This window comes from Nematolebias whitei, chromosome 14 (genome assembly GCF_014905685.2).
Source record: "Nematolebias whitei isolate Nwh7 chromosome 14, NemWhi1, whole genome shotgun sequence".
Lineage (NCBI taxonomy): Eukaryota > Metazoa > Chordata > Actinopteri > Cyprinodontiformes > Rivulidae > Nematolebias > Nematolebias whitei.
The window spans coordinates 6,218,784-6,243,881 of record NC_056511.1 but is presented as its reverse complement, the minus strand read 5'-3'; the positions used below and the strand labels follow the sequence as shown (position 1 = coordinate 6,243,881).

The window sequence follows — 25,098 nt, the reverse complement described above, 5'->3', positions numbered from 1 at the left end:
ACAATTTGTTACACTTTTTTTTTTAGATATTTATGTTTTCCTCAGAACTCCTCCCTAAAAAGATCTGAACTATCTCTTTACTGCAAGTTTCACATCCAAAAGTTCTTTTTTAATCAACGTTTTTGATCCACGGAGCCCAGCGCTGTTCAGTGTGCACGTGTGCGTGTGATCCTTCAGGTGACTTGGTCACCTCTCAGTTGGGAACTTGACGTTTTGTAACAAAAGCTTCTAAAAACAGCCAAAGGTTTTGTTTTGGTGTTTTTTTTTTTGTAGGCTCTCAGAGCTCACGAGACACTTCGGCTCCAGTTTTACTGATGACAGAAGGTCCAAGATTAATTCATGTAGTCATTCCATCAAAAGTTGTTTAACGAAAATGAAAACTTTTAAAGTTAAAACTTTACTGATAAAGAAACAACAATAGTCCCAAACAGTTCAAATAAATGTAACAAAAACCTGCAGAAACAAACAAAAAGAATGAAAACAGCTAAACCTTGGATGTCCCTGCAGCTGTAAGTGTTTTCAGCTGACAGTTTCACGTTGGTGATATCTGAACATGTTCGGCTCGAACGACACAAAAAGACAAAGGATGAGGCTGAGCTTAAAAAAAGACTTGTTTTAAAACCACTTTTATCTCTTCACAGTGAAGTCTGTTAGAAAGCTGAGGCTGAAAGGCTTGGAGTCACCCGTGCAAGAGAACGTGGTCACATATGATATTTATGGTCACAGAAAATTAGAAAAATGTTAAAAATTATTCTCAATATAAATTCCAGTGAAAAATATCTGGGCAAAACAAACAGGCTTATTTTTTTAATTAGTAATAAACTTTTTCCCTTTATTATTTAAAAGTAAAAGCGTGAAAGGTTAGAAAATGTATTTTCTTGTGTCTGTCTGTTAGCTAAATATCTAGTGAACCAGTGGACAGATCAAAAAGAAGCTCAAATTACTTATTGGCTGCAATGATAATTGTGGAGTTAAGAAATATATAATAATCAAATGTTTTTCCTGAACAAAGGCTCTAATTGGAGTTAAAACGTAAACAGAAAATGGTGAACAAACATAATAATTACCATACTTTCTGCCGATAACGTTGCACCTCCGGATAAGTTGCATCAGTCCAAATATGTCTAATAAAGTGAATAAAAATAAATAAATACGTCGCCACGCCTTATAAATCGCATCTATTATGCGTCACCGCTGGCGCGTCACGTTTGTTACGCGTCATTGCTGACCACCTGGAAACGTGGACCGGTGTTGTGCCAAAAAATGATTGGCTGCCAAATGGTGGCCGCGGGAGCGTGCGCGGGAGGACTTTAACAAGAATTTAACAAGATGTAACACTTAAAAACAATCATTTGTTTGCTTGAAATCATAGCAGAGTTGTGTCTCAGTTGAATTTTTCCTTAATAAATGCACTGACGGTCAAATCAGCTGCATTTCGCCTGGGTGGTGCGGCGAAATGCAGCTGATTTGATGTTTGCTCCAGGAGTTCTGGAGCGAGACGATGGTGGCTGTATGGCAAGCAAAGTGTCTCATTAATAGCCACTTTCACCTATTAATGAGACACTTGGCTTGCCATATTACTCGAGTTCCCTCTAGCAGCTGAAAATGGCGATGTTCAATATTTTCCATGTCAGAATGAATGAAAATGGTCAGATGTCAGTCAAAAATTTGTTAATAAATATGGGGGGGGGGGGACATAAAGATGTTGCGTCACTGTATAAGTCACAGATGCAAATTTATGCAAAAAAGCCTGTGACTTATACGGCGAAAACTACGGTAATAGTATTTTTCAGCAGATATGTGAGATGGTTGGTTGGTCCTCAGGAACACTTGTCATGAAGTTTAAGAACAGTTTGAGGGTAAACGCGGTGGGTGATAGTGGGGGAGTGGTGGTGCAGAGGTTAGAGAAGATGGGCCTGTGATTGGAAAGTCGCAGGTTCAACTCCCGGTACCGTCAACATCAAAATGTAGGTGGAAAAGGTGAAACACCCACACCTGCCTCCACCCTCATTTGCCCACACTGGGCCCCTGAGCAAGACCCTTAACCCCCCATCATCTGCTCCCTAAACAGGTCTCTCTTGATAATGACTCCTCGTGACTCAATGAGACTACCTGGATAAATAAAAGGTAAATTAAAAAAAAAAGCATTCCCTTAACGAACGCCAGACTTTGTTCATCACCTCCTCATGAAACCCCTCTTCAAAATGTTTGAAACACACCTTTAATGCTGATTTTTTTTTTTATTAGATTTTTTCTTGGGGTAAATATTCATTCATTCATTCAACCTTTATGTAACTACCTTACCTGCACTTGCAGTAGACAAGTTTTTAATTTATTTTATATTATTTTTATTTTTCCATGCTAAATAGACACATTTATTATATCAATTGTTCATAAATCATGACATAAAACATTTTGGCACATTCTGGGGTAATAAAGTAAATTTATCTATTAGTTTGACACAAAAAGACTTCTGGATATGGAACAATTTTTGTCGTCTGGGTTTTAAAGCTGATTAAATGTAAGGATTATAAAACAAAGTGTCCTAAAGCTAAAAAAGCTGGAGGCTGTAAATCTTCAGCTGCCACCCACTCAGCAGGACGTCGTCTGTTCTTGTATCTCCTCGTCTCATCGAGCTGCTAATCTGCTCCCGTCGGAGCAAAAGAGCTTCCACAAAACGTGCCTTTGCGTTTCAAGGTTCTCCTCTTCCTCACGAGCGCCACTTTTGTCTTTTTGTCTGCAGCTGTGAGCCACAGATCCAGACTAAACACGAGCCGAATGTTTAGTCTTCACTCGATCTCCCTGAATCTTCAGATTTTAATTTATTCCTTCGTTCAGGCAGGATTCTTCGTCTACTGGATCCGTTGGAACGTCCTTCTCGTCTTCCTCCTGCTTTTTTTTTTTTTTTTTTAGTTTGCAGGCTTTCAGGAAGCTGAAGCCGAGCCAAGAAAGCTCCAGTCACCGTTTCCGGGAATCTGTCCCACAAAGCCACTGTAGTAAGAGAGAGGGCTCTGACGTTGGGGGGCCATTGTTTAATGTCCGGGGCCCCCATTGTTCAGGGAGGAGCAGTAAGACAAACAAAATCCCCTCTTTTGGAGTGAAGAAGAGGAGCTGTGAAGGGCAACGAGGAGAGAGAGAACCTCTGCTGCTGTTAATATATGAGCTAAACCGCCTTAAAGAGACTTTTCCACGGGTTAAATCACCACAACTGTGTAGGAGCACGCAAAGCATGCTGGGGTGTTTTTATGGCAGGTTACACATAAAGATTGATGCCATTGCAGACATGGATTAACAGATAATCTGTTGTTTAGACCTGTTTTCATTGGTGCCTATCTTTATCAAACTTATTGGGTCGGGTCCATCAGATTGGAGCCACGCCCTCATTAATGAGGACGAGGCCACAGTCCACCGATTAAATAAAATAAAAGTATAATTTATTGAAAAACATGCCGCTCAGCACCTGGCATCCCAAAGTTTGAAACAAAGATCTTGTGCTGTCTATTAGTGCTCAATATTATTTGCTGAAAATCAGTCTCAGCTACTACCACACCAAAATTTGGCTTAGTTACTTGTGCAGAGGTTGGAGAAGGCGAGCCTATGACCGCTACCCTGGACGACAACATCAAAAACGTGGGTGGAAAAGGTGAAGCACCCTCACCTGCCTCCACCCTCATTTGCCTCACTCTGGGCCCTTATAATTGAATGGTGAATCTGCTTAGTGTCAGTCTTACTCCAGGAGCCGTCTGGCAGGAACATCTACCATTATTGTCATATTTTAGTACCCAGAGTAGTGTGGACTGATGGAGAGAGACTGACAAATTATAATAATATACACAGATAGTTTCTCTTATCGCAGATGACATTGTGATCTGTGGTGAGAACAGGGAACAGGTGGAAGAGAACTTGGAGAGGTGGAGGTATGCACTTGGAACAACGAGGAAACGGAGTACATGTGTGAATGAGAGGGAGGAGGTGGAACAGTGAGGCTACAAGGAGCAGAGGTCACAAAGGTGCAGGACTTCAAGGACTTGGGGTCCACTGTCCAGGGAAATGGGGAATGTGGTAAAGAGGTGAAGAAGAGAGTCCAGGCAGGATGGAGTGGATGGAGAAATGTTTCTGGAGTGACTTGTGACAAAAGAGTGGCAGCAAAGGTCAAAGGCAAAGTTTACAAGACAGTAATGAGTTCAGCTAACCCCCACCATCTGCTCCCCCGGGCGCCCCACAAGGCAGCTGTCTGCTCCACACAGAGGGCTGTGGTAGCTCGGTGGTCTGTGGTTGTGTCAGGACGGGCGTCAAGTCCTCGGGCAAGTTAGTTCACTGTGGTGACCCCTGACGAAGGGAGCAGCTGAAAGAAAAAGTAAGAACTTTAAAATTGACTGAGTTGTAGCCATTTTTGCTTTTGTTAAAGTCAAATAGCGCTGGTGGCCATCTTGAATCAAGTTGGCTCCAAAAAGTTAATGATCCATTTACTTGTCCTTGGGGTATTTTGCTAACAGACAAACAGCGCTAACTCCAACAGTCATTATGATTGTTTTAATCAAAGATCTTGTGTGATGCGTTAGTGCTCATGATATGTGTTGGTCACGCAGACTCTCCCACTGGTACATTTTCATCTTTAAATCACTTCTTGGTCTGCTGCCTTCATACATCTCCTCCTGCATGTGTCTGTGTGAGTGCAGCTACAGCGTGCGCTCTCAGGACATTATTACCTGCAGTGTTCCCTCAGTGAGGACTGAAATAGACAAAAGGGCCTTCTCCTTCTCCGCTCCTGTTTCCTGGAATATCTTGCAAAAAGATCTAAAGCTCTTGACCTTGACCTCTCTAAGTGGCTTCAAACATCGGCTAAGTTCCTGGCAAAGACCAACGCAGACATGTTCCTGTTTTTAGTTTTCTACACCGCCTTATAATCTTGCTGTTTTTTTGTTGTTGTTACATTTCCTTTTGATTGTCCTTTTGGTTGCCATTTTATTTTAACTTGTTAAAAAAATTAAAATTGTACGCATCTTTTATGATTGTCTATTGTTGTTGTTGTTGTTATCCACTGTTGTCATCACTCTTTGTTAAAATCAAGTCTCTCTTGTAAATGAGTCCCCGAGGCTCAATGGGATTAACCTGCATAAATAAAGGTTGAATGAAAGAATGAATGGTAATCAGTCTTTTTTGTATTGGCTGAAGTTGAATAGCCATGGTGGCCATCTTAAATTAGATTGACTCCGACCTAATTCGTTTTCTGAGCGTTTCGTTAAATCTGTCCATCGGTTTATGAGATCTTTTGCTAACAGACAGACAAATGAGACTACAGACCCAGGAAAAGGCATTAATTCAATTCACTGCAGTTTGTTTAGAAAGTGCTAATTCACAACAAAACTCATCTCAGGCACAAGAACATCCACAAACAAACAAAAGAAATCTGCAAAAAGAAGCCAACAGGTTGTGTTCTATGGTCCAAGTGCAGTTTCTATGATCTAGGTATAATTTCTATGGTTCAGATTTTAGTTTCTATGTGGACAAAAAAAAAACGCGTTAGTGAAAGAAATAATTATAAATACAAACGGGTTAGAGCGAGTAAAGACAGCAGCAGAGTGAGGAAACGTGGTCAGTTTGCCCTAACCCCATACTGTAGCAGCAGAACTAAGGGACAGCTCAGGAAACCTGAACCAACCCCAACTATAGGATTTATCAAAAAGGAAAGACTTGAGCCGAATATTAAAAGTAGACAAGGTGTCAACCTTATGGACAGAAACTGGTTCCACTAGAGATCACAAATATTTCAGCAGAAAACCAGGATCACCTGTTTGTCTAAATAGCACCTCATTAATTTATATAGATTTTACATTTATTAAAATGAAACTCTGTTAAAGATGCAGATTTTATTCTTACCCATGATCAAAGACATTCTTCGTAAACAGACCGATAGCGTTCAGATGTTTATAATTTATGGTTTTTCAGTGTTAAAGTAGTTTGATTTACAGTTAGAATAAAATAATCTCTAAACCGTTAAGAATTAAAGATTTGATCCATTGAAATATTAAATTTAACTCATAAATGGTCGTCATTTGTTTCTGCAGGACCCCGAACTTTCTCAACAAGGAGCTCGCAGACAAAGAACCAAAGAATGGGAAATCCTCCGTCGCCCTCAAACACGACTTCGACCCGACAGGTGAGACCCGCTTGTTTACCTGCTGCTATAAAAAAAAAACAGCTTGTTCCCTGAATAGACTGTTTTCTGTTTACGTTTATTTATTCCTACTGTAAAGCCTCTGTTCATTTGTCAACAACAAACAACTTGTTGATTGTTTTTTAACTTTCATATTTTACAGAAGTGATCAATTTATTAACACAAGCTCTGATTTTATCATTTAATTTGATATTGATTTTGCAACTAAAGTTCTATAAGTAAATAAAAAAATGTAATTTAAGCACAAACAAAACAGATTATTCTGATGTTTTCTGTTTATCAAACAGGATTTGAACAATATATTAGCTAAAGAAATCAAAATTTCTGTGAAAATGTGTAAACGCTGAATGAATCTCTTGAAACATACTGAAGCTCAGTTTCATTAAGCTGTTGAAGCTAACAAAAAGCAGAGCACGAGCTAAAAACTAAATGTAGCAATCCGTTACCTTAAAGATAAAACAAGCAGAAAACAGCTAAAATGAGCTAATTACTAACTAAAAACTCAAAAGTATTAAAAGACTATGGTACCAAAAAAATTCAGTCTTTCAAAGGATGAGCTAAAAGTTGCTAAAGGTTAGCTATAAACTTTAAAATAGCAAAACAGCAGCTAAAGTTAAAAAGATGGGAAAAAAAATACCCAAAGTCAAATGTTGTAGAAGGTTAGCTAAAAGCCTAAAGTTGTAAAAGACTAGAAAAATTTAAGTTGCAAAGGACTTGCTAAAAGTAGCAAAAGGCTAACTAGAAGCTAACGTAGCATAACTGTAGTTAGAAGCTAAAAAGAGCAAATGACTGGCAATAGCCTAATGCAAAAGTTTTGTGAAAAGTAGCAAAAGGCTAGCTAAAAGATGAAGGCAGAAAAACAACAGCTAGAAGCTGAAAGACTAGCAACACTCCAAATGTAGCAAAACGTTTACAACCTTAAAGTAGCAAAATGGAAGTTAGAAGAAGTTGATGACTACCAAATAGCAAAATGTAGCAAAATGTCAGCTAAAAATAGGAAAAATGTGTCTAAAAGCTAAAAGTATCAAAAGACTAGCGAAAGTCAAATGTAACATGCAGCTAGATCAAATCTAAAGGTAACAAAATGCTAGCTGAAGTGTGTACTGTAGCTTGAAAGAGAACGTTTTTGAAGGAGTTGAAGAAATCTGAAGTTTCTGTGGAGAAAATATTTGCAAAAAGTTAAATATTTGGATGATAATAAAATTTACAAAACACAAAAGTCACAGCAATCGTCTGCTGAATGAGCCGAACGTTTTGATGAATGGCTGAAACGGCACAAACTGTTCAGAAATGCAAAAACCAGATGTACAGTATATTAAAAACACTAATGCTGAGTCAGCGTTCACTCGATTACAACCACAAGCTTCAGATCGTCCAGTGACTGAATATTAAAGCTTATAGGATTATTTACGTTCAGCCCTGGTTTAGCCGTCTTCCTGTTGTTGTTTGTGAATGAATCTGCGTTCGCCTCCGAACTTGTTGCTCAGGCGGACGGGGGCAGACTCAGGAACAAGTTGTTGGGGCGGTTTCCCGGGTTTCAGGCTCGTCGTTAATCCTTCCTGCCCTTTGGTTCACCCTGGAGTCCTGAGGCTCCTCGTGGAGTCCAGACGACCACCAGTCGTCAGCGCGGCTCCTTTCAAGAGCCCAAAGGAAAAGATGGTGAATCACTGAAGTTCTGTAGCGGCTGCAGAAAGACAAGTTCTCCGGATCAGTTCATGGTTCCTTCATCACTGATTCGATGATTCAGTTTCCTGCCGTGTGGGCCGGACTGAGCCTTACCTTTAGGAGAACCTTTGCGGTCCGGTTGGCTGCGTCTTTCTCGCCATTTGATGTTGAATAAAGCGGCGATGCTTCAGTTTATGACCACAGATCTGTAGAGGGGTTTTCTCAGGTCACCTTTGCTGCACTTAAAATGTGTTTGGGATCGTTTTCTCGCTTAAAACTCAAGTTTTTGTCAATAAAAATGTTTTTATTGCGTGACGATATCCATCATAATTTAATGTTACTCTTCAAGAGTTGTAAACATGTGAATGTGATTATTGAGATCCATTTTACTTCCGTACGTTTTGTTTTTGTTCTTTTCCAACCCTTCATAAATCAAAACGTTCGGCTCATTCGGGACATTCCTGCTATGACTTTTGGTATTTGTGATATTTCTACTTTTCGACATATTTAGCTCTTTCGGCCATGTTTTTTTCAATGAATGGAGCTCTACTTTCTTTTAAACCTTTTACTGCTAATTTCAGCTTTTCTTGTGATTCGATTTTTCTCCACTTCTTTCTGCTAATTTCAGCTTCCTTCAACTCTTTTCAGCCTCTTTCTGCTGATTACAGCGTTCTTTAGCGTTTTTCAGTTTTTTTCTGCTAATTTCAGCTCCTTCAGCCCTTTTCAGCTTCTTTCTGCTAACCTCAGCTTCCTTCAGCTCTTTCCATCTTCTTAGTGCTAGTTTCAGCTTCCTTCAGCCTTTTTCAGCTTCTTTCTGTTAACTTCAGCTTCCTTCAGCTCTTCAGCCTCTTTCTGCTCATTACAGCTTTCTTTAGCGTTTTTCAGTTTTTTTCTGCTAATTTCAGCTTCCTTCAGCCCTTTTCATCTTCTTTCTGCTAACCAGCTTCCTTCAGCTCTTTCCAGCTTCTTAGTGCTAATTTCAGCTTCCTTCAGCCCTTTTCAGCTTGTTTCTTTTAACTTCAGCTTCCTTCAGCTCTTTCCAGCTTCTTAGTGCTAATTTCAGCTTACTTTAGCTCTTTTCAGCTTCTTTCAGCTGTTTTCAACCTTTTTCAAATAATTTCTGTTTCCTTCAGCTCATTTCAGCTTCTTTCTGCTACTTTCAGCTTCCTTCAGCTTTTTTCAGCTTCTTTCTGCTACAAGTTTCAGCTTCTTTCAGCACTTTTCAGCCTCTTTCTGCTAATTACAGCTTTCTTTATCTTTTTTCAGCTTCTTTCTTAAAATTTCAGCTTCTTTCAGCTCTTTCCAACCTCTTTCATCTAATTACAGCTTTCTTTAGCCTTTTCAGCCTCTTTCTGCTAATTACAGTTGCCTTCAGTTCTTTTCAGCTTCTTAGCGCTAATTTCAACCTTTTTTTAATTTTTTTTTTAATTTCAGCTTCTTTTTATTGTTGTTAATTTTAGCATTTTTTCGGCTCATTTGAGGTTTTTTTTGTTGTTGCCAGTTTCATTTTTTTTTAAATTACTGGTATTCAGCCTCTTTCTGCCTATTTCAGCTTATTCAGTTTTTTTGCTGCTTTCTGCAAACGTCAACCGTTCAAATTCAACTCTCGTTAACATTTTAGCCATGAAACGTTTCCGCCAGGTTTCATTAAAAATCTTTCAGCAGTAAATATTCACACTGGACTCACGTTTCACAGGAAATGCAATTTCTCTAATTTTATCAGTTTCAGCTAATTTTCTGTCTATAGTACAGGCCCACACCATGACGGAGCCACCACCGTGCTTCACAGACACTTACTGATGTCCCAACACAAACCGAGCGTGATTATCTCCAGCTGCTGGCAGAAAAAGGGCGATAATGTTTTTGTGTGTGTCGTCCTTTGTCTGTTAGCAAAAATACCTCATGAACCGCTGGATGGATTTTAATGGAACTCTTAGAATGAAATCACTGGATGGACATCTACAATTAGTTAACTTCAGGAGGCAGTACAATTCAAGATGGCCACCGCAGCTAAGTGACCTTAGCAAACACACACCAAAACATTATTTAAATTTATTTTTACAACCATTGAGCAGCATTCTATGTGGAAGTAGCTGAGAGTCATACCTAGCATACTTCAAGAACTAGCTTATTGTGTAAGACAGGGCTATTAAACTGGCGGCCCAGGGGCCACATCTGGCCTGCGGTTGAGCTCACTAATGAGTTCACTTAAAATAAAACTAGATTTTAAATCAGAAGAAAAATTAGTGAAAGAAACGTTAAAAACAACCTTGAAATGGAAATGATTTCCTTTGGAGAGCTGAGCTTGTTATACAATAATTACAGGATGTCCGGCCCCTGACCTGATGACCTTCAGTAACTGCAGCCCCCCGAGAAATTTAGTTGGATATCCCTGGTGTAAGATCTGTACTTGTCCGAAACTTCATGTCAAATTTGTTGGTTTGTTAGCAAAATATCTCAGGAATCATCCATCCATTCATCCCTTTTCTTCCTCTTGTTCTGGACTCAGGTCTCGGGGGCAGCATTTTGAGCAGGGAGGCCCAGACATCTCTTTCCTCATCCACCTCTTCCAGTTCTTCTGGGAGGACTCCAAAACTTTCCCAGGGTATCCCTCCAGTTGGACAATAGAATTGATGGAACACCTTCCTAGTGAAGCTCAAACCACCTCAACCGGCTCCTCTCGATGTGGAGGAGCAGCAGATCTACCCTGAGTCTCTCCTGATAACTGAACTTCTCACCGTATCTCTAAGGGAGTGTCCAGCTACCCTGCAGAGAATACTCGTTTAGACCGTTCGTATCCACGATCTCGTTCTTTCAGTCACTACCCAGAGTTCGTGACAATAGGTGAGGGGAGGAACATAGACCGACCGCTAAACAGAGAGCTTTGCTTTACAGCTCAGCTCTCTCCTCACCTCAACGGACCGGCACAGAGTACACAATACTGCAGAAGCTGCACAAGTCCATCTCTTGATCGCTCACTCCATTCTTCCCTCCATCACGAGTAAAACCCTGAGATACTTGAACTCCTCCACTTGAGGCAGAACCTCACTCCTAACACGGAGAAGACGGCTCACTCTTTTCTGACTGAGGACCATGGCCTCAGATTTGGAGGTGCTGATCCTCATCCTAGCTGCTTCAAATTCTGCTGTTCCAGAACCGTTTGACTCATTTTAATAAAACTCTCAGAAAATCTTGTCCAACCTTATTTACAACGTTTGACCAAAACAGCTACAACGCTGCCTTTTCTCTTCACAGTTGCTGGCTTCTGGAGCTCAAAGAATCCTAAATGTCCGTAAAACAAACTGAACACCTCGTTGTTTTTCAAGCAGTTTGAGAACAAGCTGTTGTTTCTGAAGCCGTTTCCATTTCAGTCTTTTCGTTTGTCATTTCCTGCATGGAGACGTTTTCCCACAAAGTGAACACCAGGCTGCAAGCAAAGGAACGAAGCTTAACAACACATTTTGTTGCTCTCTTTTCTTATTTTCTCTTGCAAGGTTAGACATACAGGAGCATGTACCAAAGTTGGTCTTGACTTTTATGTTTGAGCTTGCCTTTGAGGTTATTTATTCTAATAAAACGTTCAACGGCAGGTCTGGTCCAGCGCTGCGTGATAATCCAAAGGGATGAGAATGGCTTTGGTCTGACAGTAAGTGGAGACAACCCGGTGTTTGTGCAGCTGGTCAAAGAAGGTAAGGCACTGAAGCGCACACATTATCGCAGCGCGTTTTCCAAAAACAGCATCTGTAACTCTCTTTCCTTTCCTATTACAGATGGCGCTGCAATGCGAGCTGGAGTCCAGACAGGAGACAGGATCATAAAGGTTTGCTTTTCGTAATTATTGGTAACGGTGCGTGATGCCTTCATTTTATCCTGGTCAAAGTGTTTGTCCTGTGTCTCATCTCACAGCTTTGGGGGGGGGAAAAGGCAAACTGTGCACAAAAAAGCGCACCTCGATCACGAATAACGTGCTATGACTTGATTTTGTTGTACAGTGTAGGCATAATTGGCAAAAAATATGCTAGTAAAAAAGTGGACATCAGTGGGGGATTTGGCTAAACACACGAGGAATCCCAACCCTCTTTGGAGCTCTACAGCTCAGACGTAGTTAACGGTAGAAACGTCATTCAAACTTTGACCCTCCTGCTGCCATCGGGTCTCAATGACCCACAAGAGCTCTCAGTTAACTGAGAGCTCTTGTGGGTCATTTTGACCCAAGGGCAGCAGGAGGGTTAAACAGGTGAATGACTTTACAGGTCTAAACTGATATCTTGATGTATTTTTTTATACAACCACAATTTAAATTTTGTGATTTATTTTTACAGATTTCTCTATAAAAGGTTCATCTGACGGTTCACTTTAGAATTGTCTAATTTAGTAATCTAACTCTGGCACAACAATTTCCTGCGGGGTCAATAAAGTTCTGTCTTATCTTAACTCAACTCTTCTTATTCCCACAACTGTTTTTGGTACATTCACAAGTTATACATGGACGCGTGGAGGTTTTTGCCTTCTCCGATCCAGTGCGTATCAACCTGCTTTACAACGTAGTAAGTGAGTGGAGAATGTGCACGCTCAAGCTTCAGTAAACCAATTAAATTTTAGCTTATATATTTTAAAACTGGCAGTGAAGGATCTTTTTCAGCTCGTCTTGTTTCTACCGCCCACTGATCAAGAAATGTTAAAATCAGACTTCAAATTTTCACAGTGCAGCAGTTTGTTTGAGGCTTACTTTTCAGTCTGTTTCTGTCCGTCTCTCATCAGCTTGGCTGTTAGGGAGTGATAGACAGAAGTGTGTGGTTACCATGGTGATACTAATGACCACCTGGCTTCTTCTTCTACAGTTCACACATCATAAAATTTACATTTTTCATCTTACAGTTTGAAAATTACCCTGGACTTTTAGGCAGTAGCTGCTTGGGCATCTTTCACAACTTTTTTTCATAAATTTTTTAATTTCCTGCTTCTTTCCTGCCCTGAAAACAACAAACAAGTCCTGAAAACAAGTTACTGTTGGATTAGCAATAACATTAGCTTAGCATTTGCACCATTTTTATGCTTTTGAAATCAGAAACCCCCCGACATGAGCTCTTTATCTGTTGATGCTGAGCGTTAGCCTGATTGCTTATTAAATCCTTTTTAATGGAAAACCAACACAAGTGTTGCCTCATGTGAACGCAGGACTTGCTAGTTGCTAGGCTAACTACTGCTAGCACTAGAGGCTAACAACATGCATGTGTTCGGACTGATGCACTCAAATCTTGTAGCAACGTGTTTTATGCTAGAGGTTGCACAGCATTATATGTGTGTGATTGATTTAACAAGTTACAAACGCACAAAAGTAAAATATATAATTTATTACTTCAGCTGTTTATACTTTTCATGCATGAGGCAGCCATATTGGATCGTGAGGTCTGCTGGTGACTATCTCAGACTTTTTTTTGTTTTTTTAAACAGCATGTCACGTAAAAGTTATTTAATGATGTTTTTACTCTTGGTGCAGGTTAACGGGAGATTAGTTACACATTCAAACCACAAGGAGGTTGTGGAACTGATCAAGTGTAAGTATGCATCTCTTAATTAGCTGATTTCAGAGGTTTTACGCCATGAACCATCTTTACTTTGATAGAAACGTGGCTGAAGCACTACAGTGTTGCAAAATGACCTATTAAAATCACTTTTAATGGTATTGGAGTTGAGTTTCAATCCAGGACTTTTTATTTTGCTGCTGTTTTTTTAGTCTACCATACTCAGAACTACACACGAACACTGATCCTTTTCTTTTGGATTCCTGTTTGACTAGTTGGACACAAACACAGGACTACATTAAAATAAACTTTACAGAGTAAAAAGTCAAACCAGTAGCATCGTCGTAGACATTTCATTAAATATACAGTACAGTATATACAGAACATGATAAAAAAAAAAGGTACAGATATTTTACTTGTTGTTTTACACCAAAGACTTTGACGTCACTTACATATTTATGGAATTATCTATGTTCAAAATGTATTGCAGTTTAACTACTTCTGAAATATTTTGTGCTTTGTTAGCCATTTACATATCAAAACATTCAGCTCATTCAGGAGATGGTATGCCTTTTGAATTTTAAAACTTTTATACTTTTCAAAATAATTAACTTTGTTTACAGATTTATTTTACATAGAAATGCATTGAGATCTCTTTAATTCCTTCAAAACGTGTAAAAAAAAAAAAAGAAGCATACTGCCTCTGTCTTATGCTACGTTTAGCTTTTAGCTTCCGTTTTGCTACCTTTAGAATTTAACTAGCCTTTGGATAAATTTAGCAAAGTTTTTGCTACTCTTACCTTTTAATCAGCTTTTTGATAGATTAAGCAACTTGTTTGATGACTGTTAGCTACTTTTATCTTTTAACTACATTTTGCTACTTTTAGCTTTTAGTTACTATAGTTATATTTTTGTGTTTTAGCTACGGTTTTGCTATGTTTAATCTTGAAATATCTTTTTTCTACTTTGAACTACTATTCAGCTTATTTTAGTTAGTCTTTTGATAAATTTAGCTCGCCCTTCGCTTGTTTTAGTTTTTCCTAGTGTTTTGACACAGCCTTTTGCTTCTTTTAGCTTGTCTTTTGCCACATTTAGCTAGCATTTTGCTACTTTTTGCAGGTATTTTGCAACTTTTTGTTTTTAACTAGCATTTGCCTTTTTTTTAGCTTCAAGCTAATCTAGTTGTTTGCTTCTTCTTAGCTAATGTTCTGATTTTTTTAGCTTAATTAAGTTTTTTTTTTTTTTTTTTAGAATATTTTATTTTGGATTTTTCAATAACAATATTACAATTATTAATTGACAAGACAAAGTCAGCTGAGGAACAAGTACGATATCACTTGAGTAGTAAGACATACCTAAATAGTTTTGGGTTTTTAAGCAAATTTTAGCAAGTCTTTCACCTCTCACCGTTTAAATTGCATTTTTACAAAAATGAAGATTTTCTAGCTAATTAAAACTAATTAAAACTAATTGTTTAATGAGATCTTTATTTGTTTTCATTCTTTCTTTCTTGCTCTCTCTTTAAAAAAAAAAATGTTCTGGTAGCGGGTTCCTATGTAGCCCTGACGGTTTTGGGGAGACCTCCAGGACTCCCTCAGATCCCCCTGGATGAGGAGAAGGAGCAGCAGCAGCCGGAGGAGGAGGAGGAAGAGGAGGTCGACACGCCGCCTTTTTTTTCAGCTCCAAACTCACCTGCACTCTCAGGTGAAGAGCGGTCCAGCTTCCTGAGCAGCAGCAGCCCTCAGAACCACTTGATCTGCTCTTCTACTGACGGGGTGAGACAGAAGTACAAGGAAGTACTTGTCGGGAGTATTTACATGAAGTATTTCACTCTACAACATTTAACAGCTAATTTTGTACTGAAGCTGCTTATTACACAATAAACTTGTTTCTAATATTTCATGGAACTGCCTGTGTGTCCAACATCTGCTGGTTCGGTTCGTCTTCAGTAAAGGTGCTGCTTGTTTCAGGATGCAGCGTCAGGGTTGAGGAACGGCGAGGAAGAGGAGGGCGATGGTAGGTCGTCCCTGAAAGAACAGAACTCCCCTTTTGGTTCTGGAGGTGGGCCCTCGGCCAACAACAATTCTGTGAGTGTGACCACGCAGCAAGACCGCTAACATATTTTGTGATTTTTGTTTTTTTCTTGTGACTATTAGCAAAATAACCCATGAAGAGGTTTTAATGAAGCTTTCAGGAAGTACAACCACATTGGTGGGGGGGTCTGGGGGTCCTCCCCCTGAAAATTTTGAATAAAGTAGGCACCATTTCCTGCATTCTGGTTTATTTTAACCGGTTGCTAAACATCTACGTTTACCTACATAAGTAACACTTGATTCAATTATTGTAGAGAGCAACAAGAAGTAGCCTGACCAACAGCTCACCTTGTGTAAATAGAGCATGCTTTGCTTCTCTCATGCATCCTACTCCCCTGTAGCGCCAAGCTAGCACACAACACAGTCCACAAAAACCCCAAAGGGATGAGTGCCCTGCCAGGCCAAGTGACCTCTGGGAAACACTGCGGTGTGGTGAGTTGTTGTAGGTAACCAGGAAAGCCTGGAGTGGGCTTTTAGTGGTTTGAGTATTCTCATATTGATCAAGTGGAATGGATTAGTTCACAAAGAAAAATATTTTTATTTAACCTTTATTTATACACCTTAGTCTCACTGAGTCATGAGGACACATTTTCAAGAGAGACCAGTTTTAGGTAGACAGACATCATATAAACTACAGACAACATATAAAGTACAGACAACATGCAACATGCAACAATAAAAAACAATAAAAAAAAAAAAAAAACATTCTTATAAAAACACTGTTACTGTTAGCATGGTACTGCTAGCAGCTGAAACGGTGCTGGGTGAACTAATATTTCATAATAAATTGGGGGGGTTGTCCAAACAAATATTTTTTTTAAATGTGAGGGGGGCACGGCCCCATCACATACAATTGATGTGACGCCTATGCTCGGATACGACACAGTTCTCTAGACACTGTTTGAACAACTTTTAAAAATGCTGCTTAGGAAAATTGATCTTACCAGTCATCTGAGGACAGCAGCTCCCAGACATGAGACGGGCTTTGCAGAGGTTTGTCCGGTGGCTTCAGGTTATTTTTGTTTTGTTTTGCAGTCTTCAGGCTGCTGTCACTGCTTTTCTTCTTGCCTGCTTAATTAAAAAAAACATCAGTCACAAACGTGTCTTTTAGCTCAACATGCCAAAGATAACTGGACACGACCTTCTGGAAATGTGACTCTTAAGTTTTCTCATGAGCAACAAAAACTGATATCTGGTTATATTTGTTGTAACCAGTATTTACTAGACACAGGTTTAAAAGTAATTGGGCATGTGCTTTACTGGATATATTAAAATAAATAAATAAAAATGACTACATTTTAATATATGAATAGTTAATGTATAAAGTTTCTTGGACTAAGACAGGTTTGTTTGCAAAAATCATTTGGAAAATTCCAACAGTTTAAAAGTTAGAGATCATCTTTCTGTAAGTCGAACATTCCTTAGTAACATTTTCAAAAAACAACCCTAAATTATGATCGTATAAATCATTAGGAATCAATATTCCAGTTCATCCAACTAGAGTCCAACTTTCCATCACTTCTTTAAACATTAAATGATCTTTCTACTGTGAGGTACGCCGGAGCTATAGAGCTCTAAATAAGGCTGGACTTTCTTGCTCATTTTTCCTATTGTCTGTGGGAATTTTTCACTTTGGGAAATATCAAGTCACTTCCCAATCGAACCCATAATTTGATTGATTACAAAGTTTTACAAAAGAAAAATTCATGATGGCAACAAAAGCCTTGCGGTCAATTGGTAACAGGGATGCTTCAGTCTTTAGAACCCTTTATAAATGCTTTAGCCTATGTAACGAGTATTTTAGAGCTCACAAATCCTTAGGAGCTGCATTAAATTACTAGTTTACTTACCTAACTTGCTCTCTTTTCAGACAGGCATTGAAGAAACTGGAATTTCTCTTATTCCAGGTCCTTTTTTCTCAGTTTGAGGAGCCTTGGTTTGAGGACGAGTTTCACCCAAAGGCGTCACCACAGAGGTCCTGTTTGCAGCATTAGGAGGTCTGGGCAAACGGATTGATGCAAACCAAAGTTGCAACAGCCTGGACCTTGTTTCTTGCCGACAGGAGCCATGTCCCTTAAACCAGCTTCTTTTCTGTGGGCGGAAAAAACTATTCAGTTGTTTTTCAGTAAAGTGTAGTTGTCTGTACAACTGACTTGAACAATTAAGAAAACATTCAGATAGTATTCTGATGAACTTACCTGCTCCAGTGATTTTATCAGAAAATGTTTTCTCTCAGGTTTTGGGTCTGGAACCAGAGGAGGTGCTGTGGCTGCTTCTTCCTCAACAGTTGGTGCAAAGAGTTGCTTCTGTGGAGAGGATTGAGTTGTCTCCTTACTAGACGGCCGTGATGGATCGTCATGTTGTAGTACTGTATCACTAGTATGTTCTCAGGATAAGGTATTTAAGTGTCCACTGGGGGGGACGTGTCTCCAGTGTCTCGAGGAGGTGTCGTCACAGGGGTGTCTTCATAAAACGGTGCGACAAGTGCGTCTTCAACAAGGTTCTCATCCTGTGATTTGTCCCTCGGCTCAGGTGCATCAGTATCTTCAGAGCTGACGGTGTTGACTGGTTTGATGGATGCGGTTAGACTCTTATTTCCATGCGGCTTTTGGGATGACATGCACGTGAATCCACGTGACTACCTTCATACACCTTCTTCCAGAAAGAATCTTCTCCCTCATCCCAGCTTTCAGGTCTCCGGTGTCTGTTGACCTCTGCATCCAAATGTGGTTCATTAATGACGGGGCTGACTTTCCATCCTCGCAGGCAGACTTCTTCCTTCTTCACTTCTTCTTCTTCTTCTTCTTCTTCCTGCTGAAACTGATGGCTCACGTGGATTTATGGTAAAAGTGCTGGAGTGTTTCACTCTTTCCAGAACAGCTTCATTTCTGGCTTCTTGTGCAGCCCTGTAGTTTCTCTGCACGGTGAGCCAACGCAGCCATCTTAGCTTTCTGTTTGTCGTGGATCCTGGACACTCTGGTGCCACCGTCGTGGGTTTGTTCTCCAGACGGGCTCCCAGTGTCTTTTGAAACAGTAAAGTAAAACAATGGCGTTAAGATCAGATGTTCTCGTCTTGGTTTTGAAGTTATTTGGCATGTGTCTGCCGTAAAATCAACTATGACAATGTCAGAGGTTTGTATGTTAAGAGAACTGATGGTGTTGGAAACTTCAGATTGTTCAGTGTGACCAGCATTTAACAAATACCAGAGCATTTCATCCAAATCAGCACTATTGTTTAGCAAAATTATTAATCTTCCTAATGATCAGTTTCAAGTTGCTTTCAGTTTTCAGCTCGGTAGTTCTTTCCACACCGATCAACTCTTCAAGCTGTATCTTTGTGGCAACACACGTACTTATGATGACACTTGTCAAAAAACTTTCTAAGTTTAGTCTGTTTGTGAGCTAGGATTCGTATTTGGCAAAGGTTAAGTTACTGTAAGCGTCCGGCTGAGACCCCTTTCAGGTAAGAGGCTGGCAGCACTGTTCACTGCGCCCAAACCCATCGTCTGTTTGACCACGAGGCCTGTGTGGTCCTGGGTTTGTCTTTATGGGTGAACTAGGGTTCTGTGCATGCGTGCCAAAACTTTAGAAGTGTGCACACTGATAATACATGCAGTAGTACAGACCTTGTGACACCAAAGACGGACCAGACAAAGAAACTTGTGAGACAAACTACAAGCAGATGAAAAACAGGTGCATTTTCTTGAGGAAATGCTGTGGTGGAATGTTGTTGTTCTCCACATATAGGGGAGAACAGCCGCAGAGGAGACACCTTGGGGGGATGGCGACCTAGCATTTCCTTACAAACCGACTCTGAGACGTAAAATAAATTTGCAGCTAAGTTTTTGAAAAATCCCTGAGACTTTCTTTGTGCGTCCGTAGTCGTGAACGATGAGGAAAAGACTCAACATGTTTGTGGTGGGCGGGTCATCCGGTCACGTAGCTCCGCTGGCCAATCAACATATAAATATATTTAAATATAAGTCTATTTTTTGTTACGCATACATATGCCTGTATGAACATTTTGCACAACTGTTTCTGCTAAAAGAGACTGAGTGTATTTTGTTTTAAATTTATTTTTTTGCTAATGAAAATTGCACTATTGATATTATAGAGATTGCTGCCAAACTAAGTTTCTTTGTACCTCCTGTACAATGGCGCTTCTTCTGCACAAACACCAAAAGTCATAGCAGGAATGTCCAGAATGAGCTGAGACTTTTCATATATGAATTGTTGAAATGGCATGAAAATTGTGGAACGAGTTGCAAACCAAAAAAATAAAAAATGTACAGAAGACAAATGGTCTCAGCAGTGAGAATGATTTAGCAACATTCAGACTATTAGTTTATCATTAAATATTGTCGTCTTAATTTTAAAGGCAACTCAGTTTCTCTGGAAGCTCCTTTGTTAAAACAAATGATTTTATCAGCGTCTATAAATAGGGCTGAAAGGACCTACTCGGAAATCTCTGGGGGATTTCCCAGCATGCACCACCAGACTAAACAACCAATTTGCTTCGACTGTTGTGCGTTATTTTTCATGTGTGGTAATGTTTATCTACGTGTGTGTCTTGTGTGTGTGCGCTAGACGAACAGCAGCCACTCTCCAGAAAGTTCAGGAATAAAAGGGACACCCCGTCAGAGTCCGGGGACCCTCAGTTTCTGCTCCTCACCCGACTCCGAAGACACTCCTGACACTGTAAGAGACGCAAACCCACAGTTTCAGAAATGTGAGACAACTTTGAGACGGTTTGGTCATCATCTATCCTTTCATCCATCTGCCGATTCATTCATTCATTCATTCATTCATTCATTCATTCATTCATTCATTCATTCATTTCTCCTTTCTGGAGAACGTAAACTCTACCCAAAAAAACCCAAGGCCGAGCTGCGATCCTGTGTTGAGAACCTCTGCAGGTTCTGCTACCAATAATCAAAATTCTGACCGAGCAGAGACAAAAATGTGAATAAACTGAAATCAAATTGAGACTTTCTTAAGAAGCTTCGAGACAAACTTTCAGCAGTTATGTACCTGAGCAAACGTATAGGTACCACAAGCACCACACTCTTTGCTGGTGATAAGATGTTTTCTGGCACCCGCCCTCTCCCCCGTCAACTCCTCTGAGGCAGTCTTGTCAAAATGGTGCAAAACGCCAACAGTTCATGTTCAATAATCCAGGTACAAATCCAACAATGTTCAGTCAGGTCATCTGGATGGTTTCTTTCTTCTTTTTTTTTTTTGGTTGTTGCTGAGACATTTCGTCCTTCATTCAAATGACTTCTTCAGTCCGAGGCGCAACCCACAAGCACCACACCTTTTCCATTCTTTTTCCACTATGGGAGTGTGGTGCTTGTGGGACTCCAGTTTGTTTGTGGCTCCTTGGACTGAATAAGTCCTTTGGATGAAGGACGAAACGTCTCAGCAAAAAAAAAAAAAAAAGAAGAAACCATCCAGATGACCTGACTGAACATTGTTGGATTTTATACCTGGATTACTGAGCATGAACTTTGATATAGGTACCAATTCTGTGATTCCAGGTGAAATTTTGCACTTTTTGTTGTAATTTTGACTCCAACCAGTTGCCAACAGTTGCAAACTGACGATGTACAGACTTAACAAATAACCTCTTTTTATTCAAGTTAAAAAGGTTTTATTTTTTATATATGATTAACTTGAAAACAAGCTGTGGAAGATTTATTTGTCCATGTTTAACCCAGGAGGACGCTACTAAAGACAGCAGTTCATATCTCATCGAGTACCTCTGCGTCCAGGGAAGAGCGTAGTGGCATTAGACAAGTGGACAGACCTCAGGAGAGACTGTAGATCAAAGATCAACAACGTTCTCGTAAAGTGTCCAGGGAAATGCTGTTTGCTTTACGCATTTCCACGTTTCCTGTAAAAGCAGGACCGAAGGAGGCAACTCCCCTTCCAAAAACCCGCCGTCTACTTTAATTAGTCCACTCCACTGAAGTGATCAAACGTCTACCAACAAGGAACGGGCTGTTTGGTCATTAAGCCCTCATGGATGCAACTAAAAACGCCACCAGCAACACTCAGAGCAGAGATCAGAGTGATAGGAGCAGCATAAATCCACGCTAAGTCACTTTACAGAGTTTACCCTGACAACCCATAGAGGCCCAAAGCACCGGAGTCCGTCTGTCTCATGAAGAACGTCACCAAACTGGTTCAATGATCACACTCAGGAAGAATGCAACAACGCAACACGACACAAATTAGTCCAAGTTGCATATTTTTATGATAAAATATTGCGCTGACATTTCCTGTTGTTTATTTTCACAACATTTCTTGCAATCCAACAGTTTTGCCATACTTTTCTATTTTAGCCATTCAAAATGCTTTTTTATTTTTATTTTTATTTTGCTGGCCTTGTGCTAATTTTAGCTACGACATTGCTGCTTTTAGCAATGCTTTTGCTACCTTTAGCTTTTAGCTAAGGTTTTGCTGCTTTTAGCATTTTGCTAGTTTTACATTTTACTTAGCTTACTTGGAGATTCTAGCTACCATCAGTGGTTTCTCCTTCCTTTATCCAAAGATGGAGCCAGTCAACCTGTCAACAGAACCGAGCGCACTGCCTACCAGAATTGCTTAATATCATTAACTTGATTAGCTTTTAGCTACGATTTTGCAGCTTCCATCATTTAGCTGTAGCTGTTCTTTTGATGTTTAAGCTTTTATCTACCCCTCTGCTACGTTACCTTTCAGCTAGATTTTTGCTAATTTAACTAACCTTTTGCTAGTTTTAGCTTTTGATTAGCCTTTTGCTGCTTTGGAATTCTAGTAGTTTCCGTTCTGCAGCATTTAGCTGCATTTAGCTGCTTTTTGGTATGTTTAACTTGTTCTTTTACCACTGTTACTTTTAGCTTATTGCCACCGTTTTGCTAACAGTAACATTTAGCTCGCCTTGTTCTACATTTATCTTTTTTCTAGTGTTTTGCTTCTTTTATCTTTTAGCTAACGTTCTGCTTCCTTTAACCTTAACAAACCCAGCTTCAGCTTCTTCAGTAAATTTCAGTATTCAGCGCTTAGCGTTCAAACTGTACTTTTACTGAAAATAGAATTAATCTTTTTTTTGTTGTTGTTATAAAATGAAGAAAATCAGGATTAATTGTAGAAAGTAAAGTCTAATTGTCTGAGGTCTGTTGTACTGATGAGACCATTATCTCATAATAAAAATAAAGAAAAACTCTTAAATAACTCTGGATTTCACCCTAAATGTATTCCTTAGGACTCCAGTGCCCAGTGCATTGTGGGTAGTCCTCCTTACACCCTTAACCTCCAGATTATTGGAGCAGAGGACGATTACTTTGACTCCCAGCAGGAACAGGTACGTTTTAGTCTCACAGATCAGCTTCTTGGAGGAAAAGTTTCCACTTTATTTTTGTCTATTGAACTGGTTTCTGTCCTCAGATCAACAACGAGTGCAGCTCTTTTCAGAGCATCGACGTGCTGAAGTCCAGACCCGCTCACCTCGCGGTCTTCCTCCATCATGTGGTCTCGCAGTTTGACCCGGCTCCTCTGGTACGTCGAAAAACACACAGTAATGATGATAATATTGAGCCAGATGCAGTTAAAAACAAAGTAACACTTATCAGTCGTGCAGTCATTAGCAGCAGAAAATCTATTTAATGGTGTCAGTTTCACAAATGTGTCATGAAGTCGTTCTGAACTGGTGACGTTTCCACATGTTCTTATAATCAGCAGAGCTTAAAGAAGCAAAAGTGCTCCTCTTTCTATATGGAGGCTTTAATCAGTGCTACTTTGATGACAATTGCACATAAATAATAAATCATAACTAGAACGTTCTTGGAGAAACTTTGACGGACTGCCAGGCTGCTGCTGATTTAAATTGTTGATTTGACAGTACTATGTGTTGGGGTTCACTCAGCTACCGGTATACAAATTTCAGCTGAATAGCTCTAAGAATGGCTGAGTTATGTTATTTTTTTCCTTTTTAGCTAAGGTGGCCATCTTGGATTTTTAATTTGGATTCAGTATGTGATGGGGATCGTTCTCAGCTACCACTCCACCAAATTTCATCTGAATCCTCTAAAGATGGCAACGCTCCCGTAAACGCTCACTTTTCTCCCCTCTAGTGTTCCTTTAGGGAAACATCATTGAAAACAGTTATAAATGTTGTTTTTTTTAATCCCATAATTATCATATCATGTGAAATAATTCCTTTCAGTTACTGAAGCTACTTTTTAAAAACTTTTATTCATCCCCTTTTGATTTTTGTATTTGCACACTCGGTGATGCTCTTCTTACGTTTGAGTAAGGCTGTAGCATCGCAGGATCGCGGCTGTCGGTTCCTCTCAGGTCCACTCTCATGTCATCCAACATAAATGTTTTAGTTCAGATGGAAAGAGCAAAAACTCTCTTGCGTTGCGCACGAGTAAACATTTGGTGCAAAACAGTAGCTCCAGATGCATCCTGGCTGAAGAACCATCCACGTCTGACTGAAATCAGCTGCTCTGGGGTCGACAGCTCCCAGTCGACAAGGCCTCAGTCTGTGGGGTGGGGACTGGGAAGAGTCGTTTAAAAACCCCAGACTGAAGGCTGGCGGTTACGTAATGTGCATGATTTTTCTCCCCAGGAAGACTTTTTGCCATAAAGTCATAGAGTTTTCTGAAGTTTGTATAAATATAAGATACTGAAACGATTTCCTTCAAAAAGAAGCTTCGTTTAAATAAAACTTTTCTGTCCTCAGCTTTGTTTTCTCTTCGCCGACATGCACAAACAAACCAGCTCCAAGGAAAGTCGACGCTTCTTTATCGAGTTCCACTCACTGTTTTTAGATCGAGCAGCGGTAAGTAGGATGTCCTCCTTTCTCGTTTCTTTTTCTTCAAAACAAGTCAGTTCTCTTTTACCTTTTATGATTTACAGTATTTCTTTACTTATTGATGTAATTATTTCCCTCCGTCTGTTTTTCTTTGTCCAGAATCTGAAAGTTCCCGTTCCTGAAGCAATCGCATCAGAACTGGGTAAGACATAAAACAAGGAAAAGTTTATAATATTTAAGGACTGCGTCTTTTTGAACACAATTAACTTCTATATTAGTTTTTTGATTTACAGTTTAGGCTGCTTGTCATGTTGATAATCTTACTAAAAGTATTTAAAACTGTATCAGTAGATTTTGGTGACCCACAAAATCAAATTGTGACTTATTGGAGACACAAAAGAGAATAAATTGTGATCAAGTTGAGGCACTTTGTGAATAAACTGTGCCAAATTTGGTCCTCGTTCATGTAAACGTCACAAATGGTGTGTGCTGAAACTGATGTACAATGAAGCTTTGCTGAACCCGGACCACATACACAACAACACTTAGCACTCAACTACACATTAATCATGAGTGTGCACACGTGTGACAGTAGTCTGGTGCCACCCCACCCACCGACAGAGGACGGGCGGCAGAGGTTTGTGTGGAGCATCTCTCAGTTTTAGCCTTCTAACATTCACATTAAGTCCTAAGCTAATAAACTAAACACAGAAAATCACAAGTTGTTCACAATTGTTTTGATCCATCTACCTATATATCTATCTGTCCGTTTGTGTATATGTACCCGGTATATACACTGAACAAAAATATAACGCAACACTTTTGTTTATATATATA

The 25,098-nt window shown here is 39.7% G+C and overlaps 1 protein-coding gene across 1 annotated transcript in view; it reads left to right on the top strand.

The window, feature by feature from the left end:
* The first annotated feature begins 6,078 nt into the window (after positions 1-6,078).
* Positions 6,079-25,098, top strand: part of arhgef12b (Rho guanine nucleotide exchange factor (GEF) 12b) — a 37,697-nt gene continuing 18,677 nt past the window's right edge. Inside the window, exons 1-11 of the mRNA XM_037687243.1 lie at positions 6,079-6,160; positions 11,434-11,532; positions 11,614-11,663; positions 13,344-13,401; positions 14,914-15,143; positions 15,339-15,455; positions 20,049-20,159; positions 22,708-22,806; positions 22,890-23,000; positions 24,190-24,288; positions 24,421-24,463. Coding sequence (XP_037543171.1) covers positions 11,625-11,663; positions 13,344-13,401; positions 14,914-15,143; positions 15,339-15,455; positions 20,049-20,159; positions 22,708-22,806; positions 22,890-23,000; positions 24,190-24,288; positions 24,421-24,463 — 907 coding nt within the window. The 5' untranslated portion in view covers positions 6,079-6,160; positions 11,434-11,532; positions 11,614-11,624. The remainder of the gene's footprint in view (positions 6,161-11,433; positions 11,533-11,613; positions 11,664-13,343; positions 13,402-14,913; positions 15,144-15,338; positions 15,456-20,048; positions 20,160-22,707; positions 22,807-22,889; positions 23,001-24,189; positions 24,289-24,420; positions 24,464-25,098) is intronic.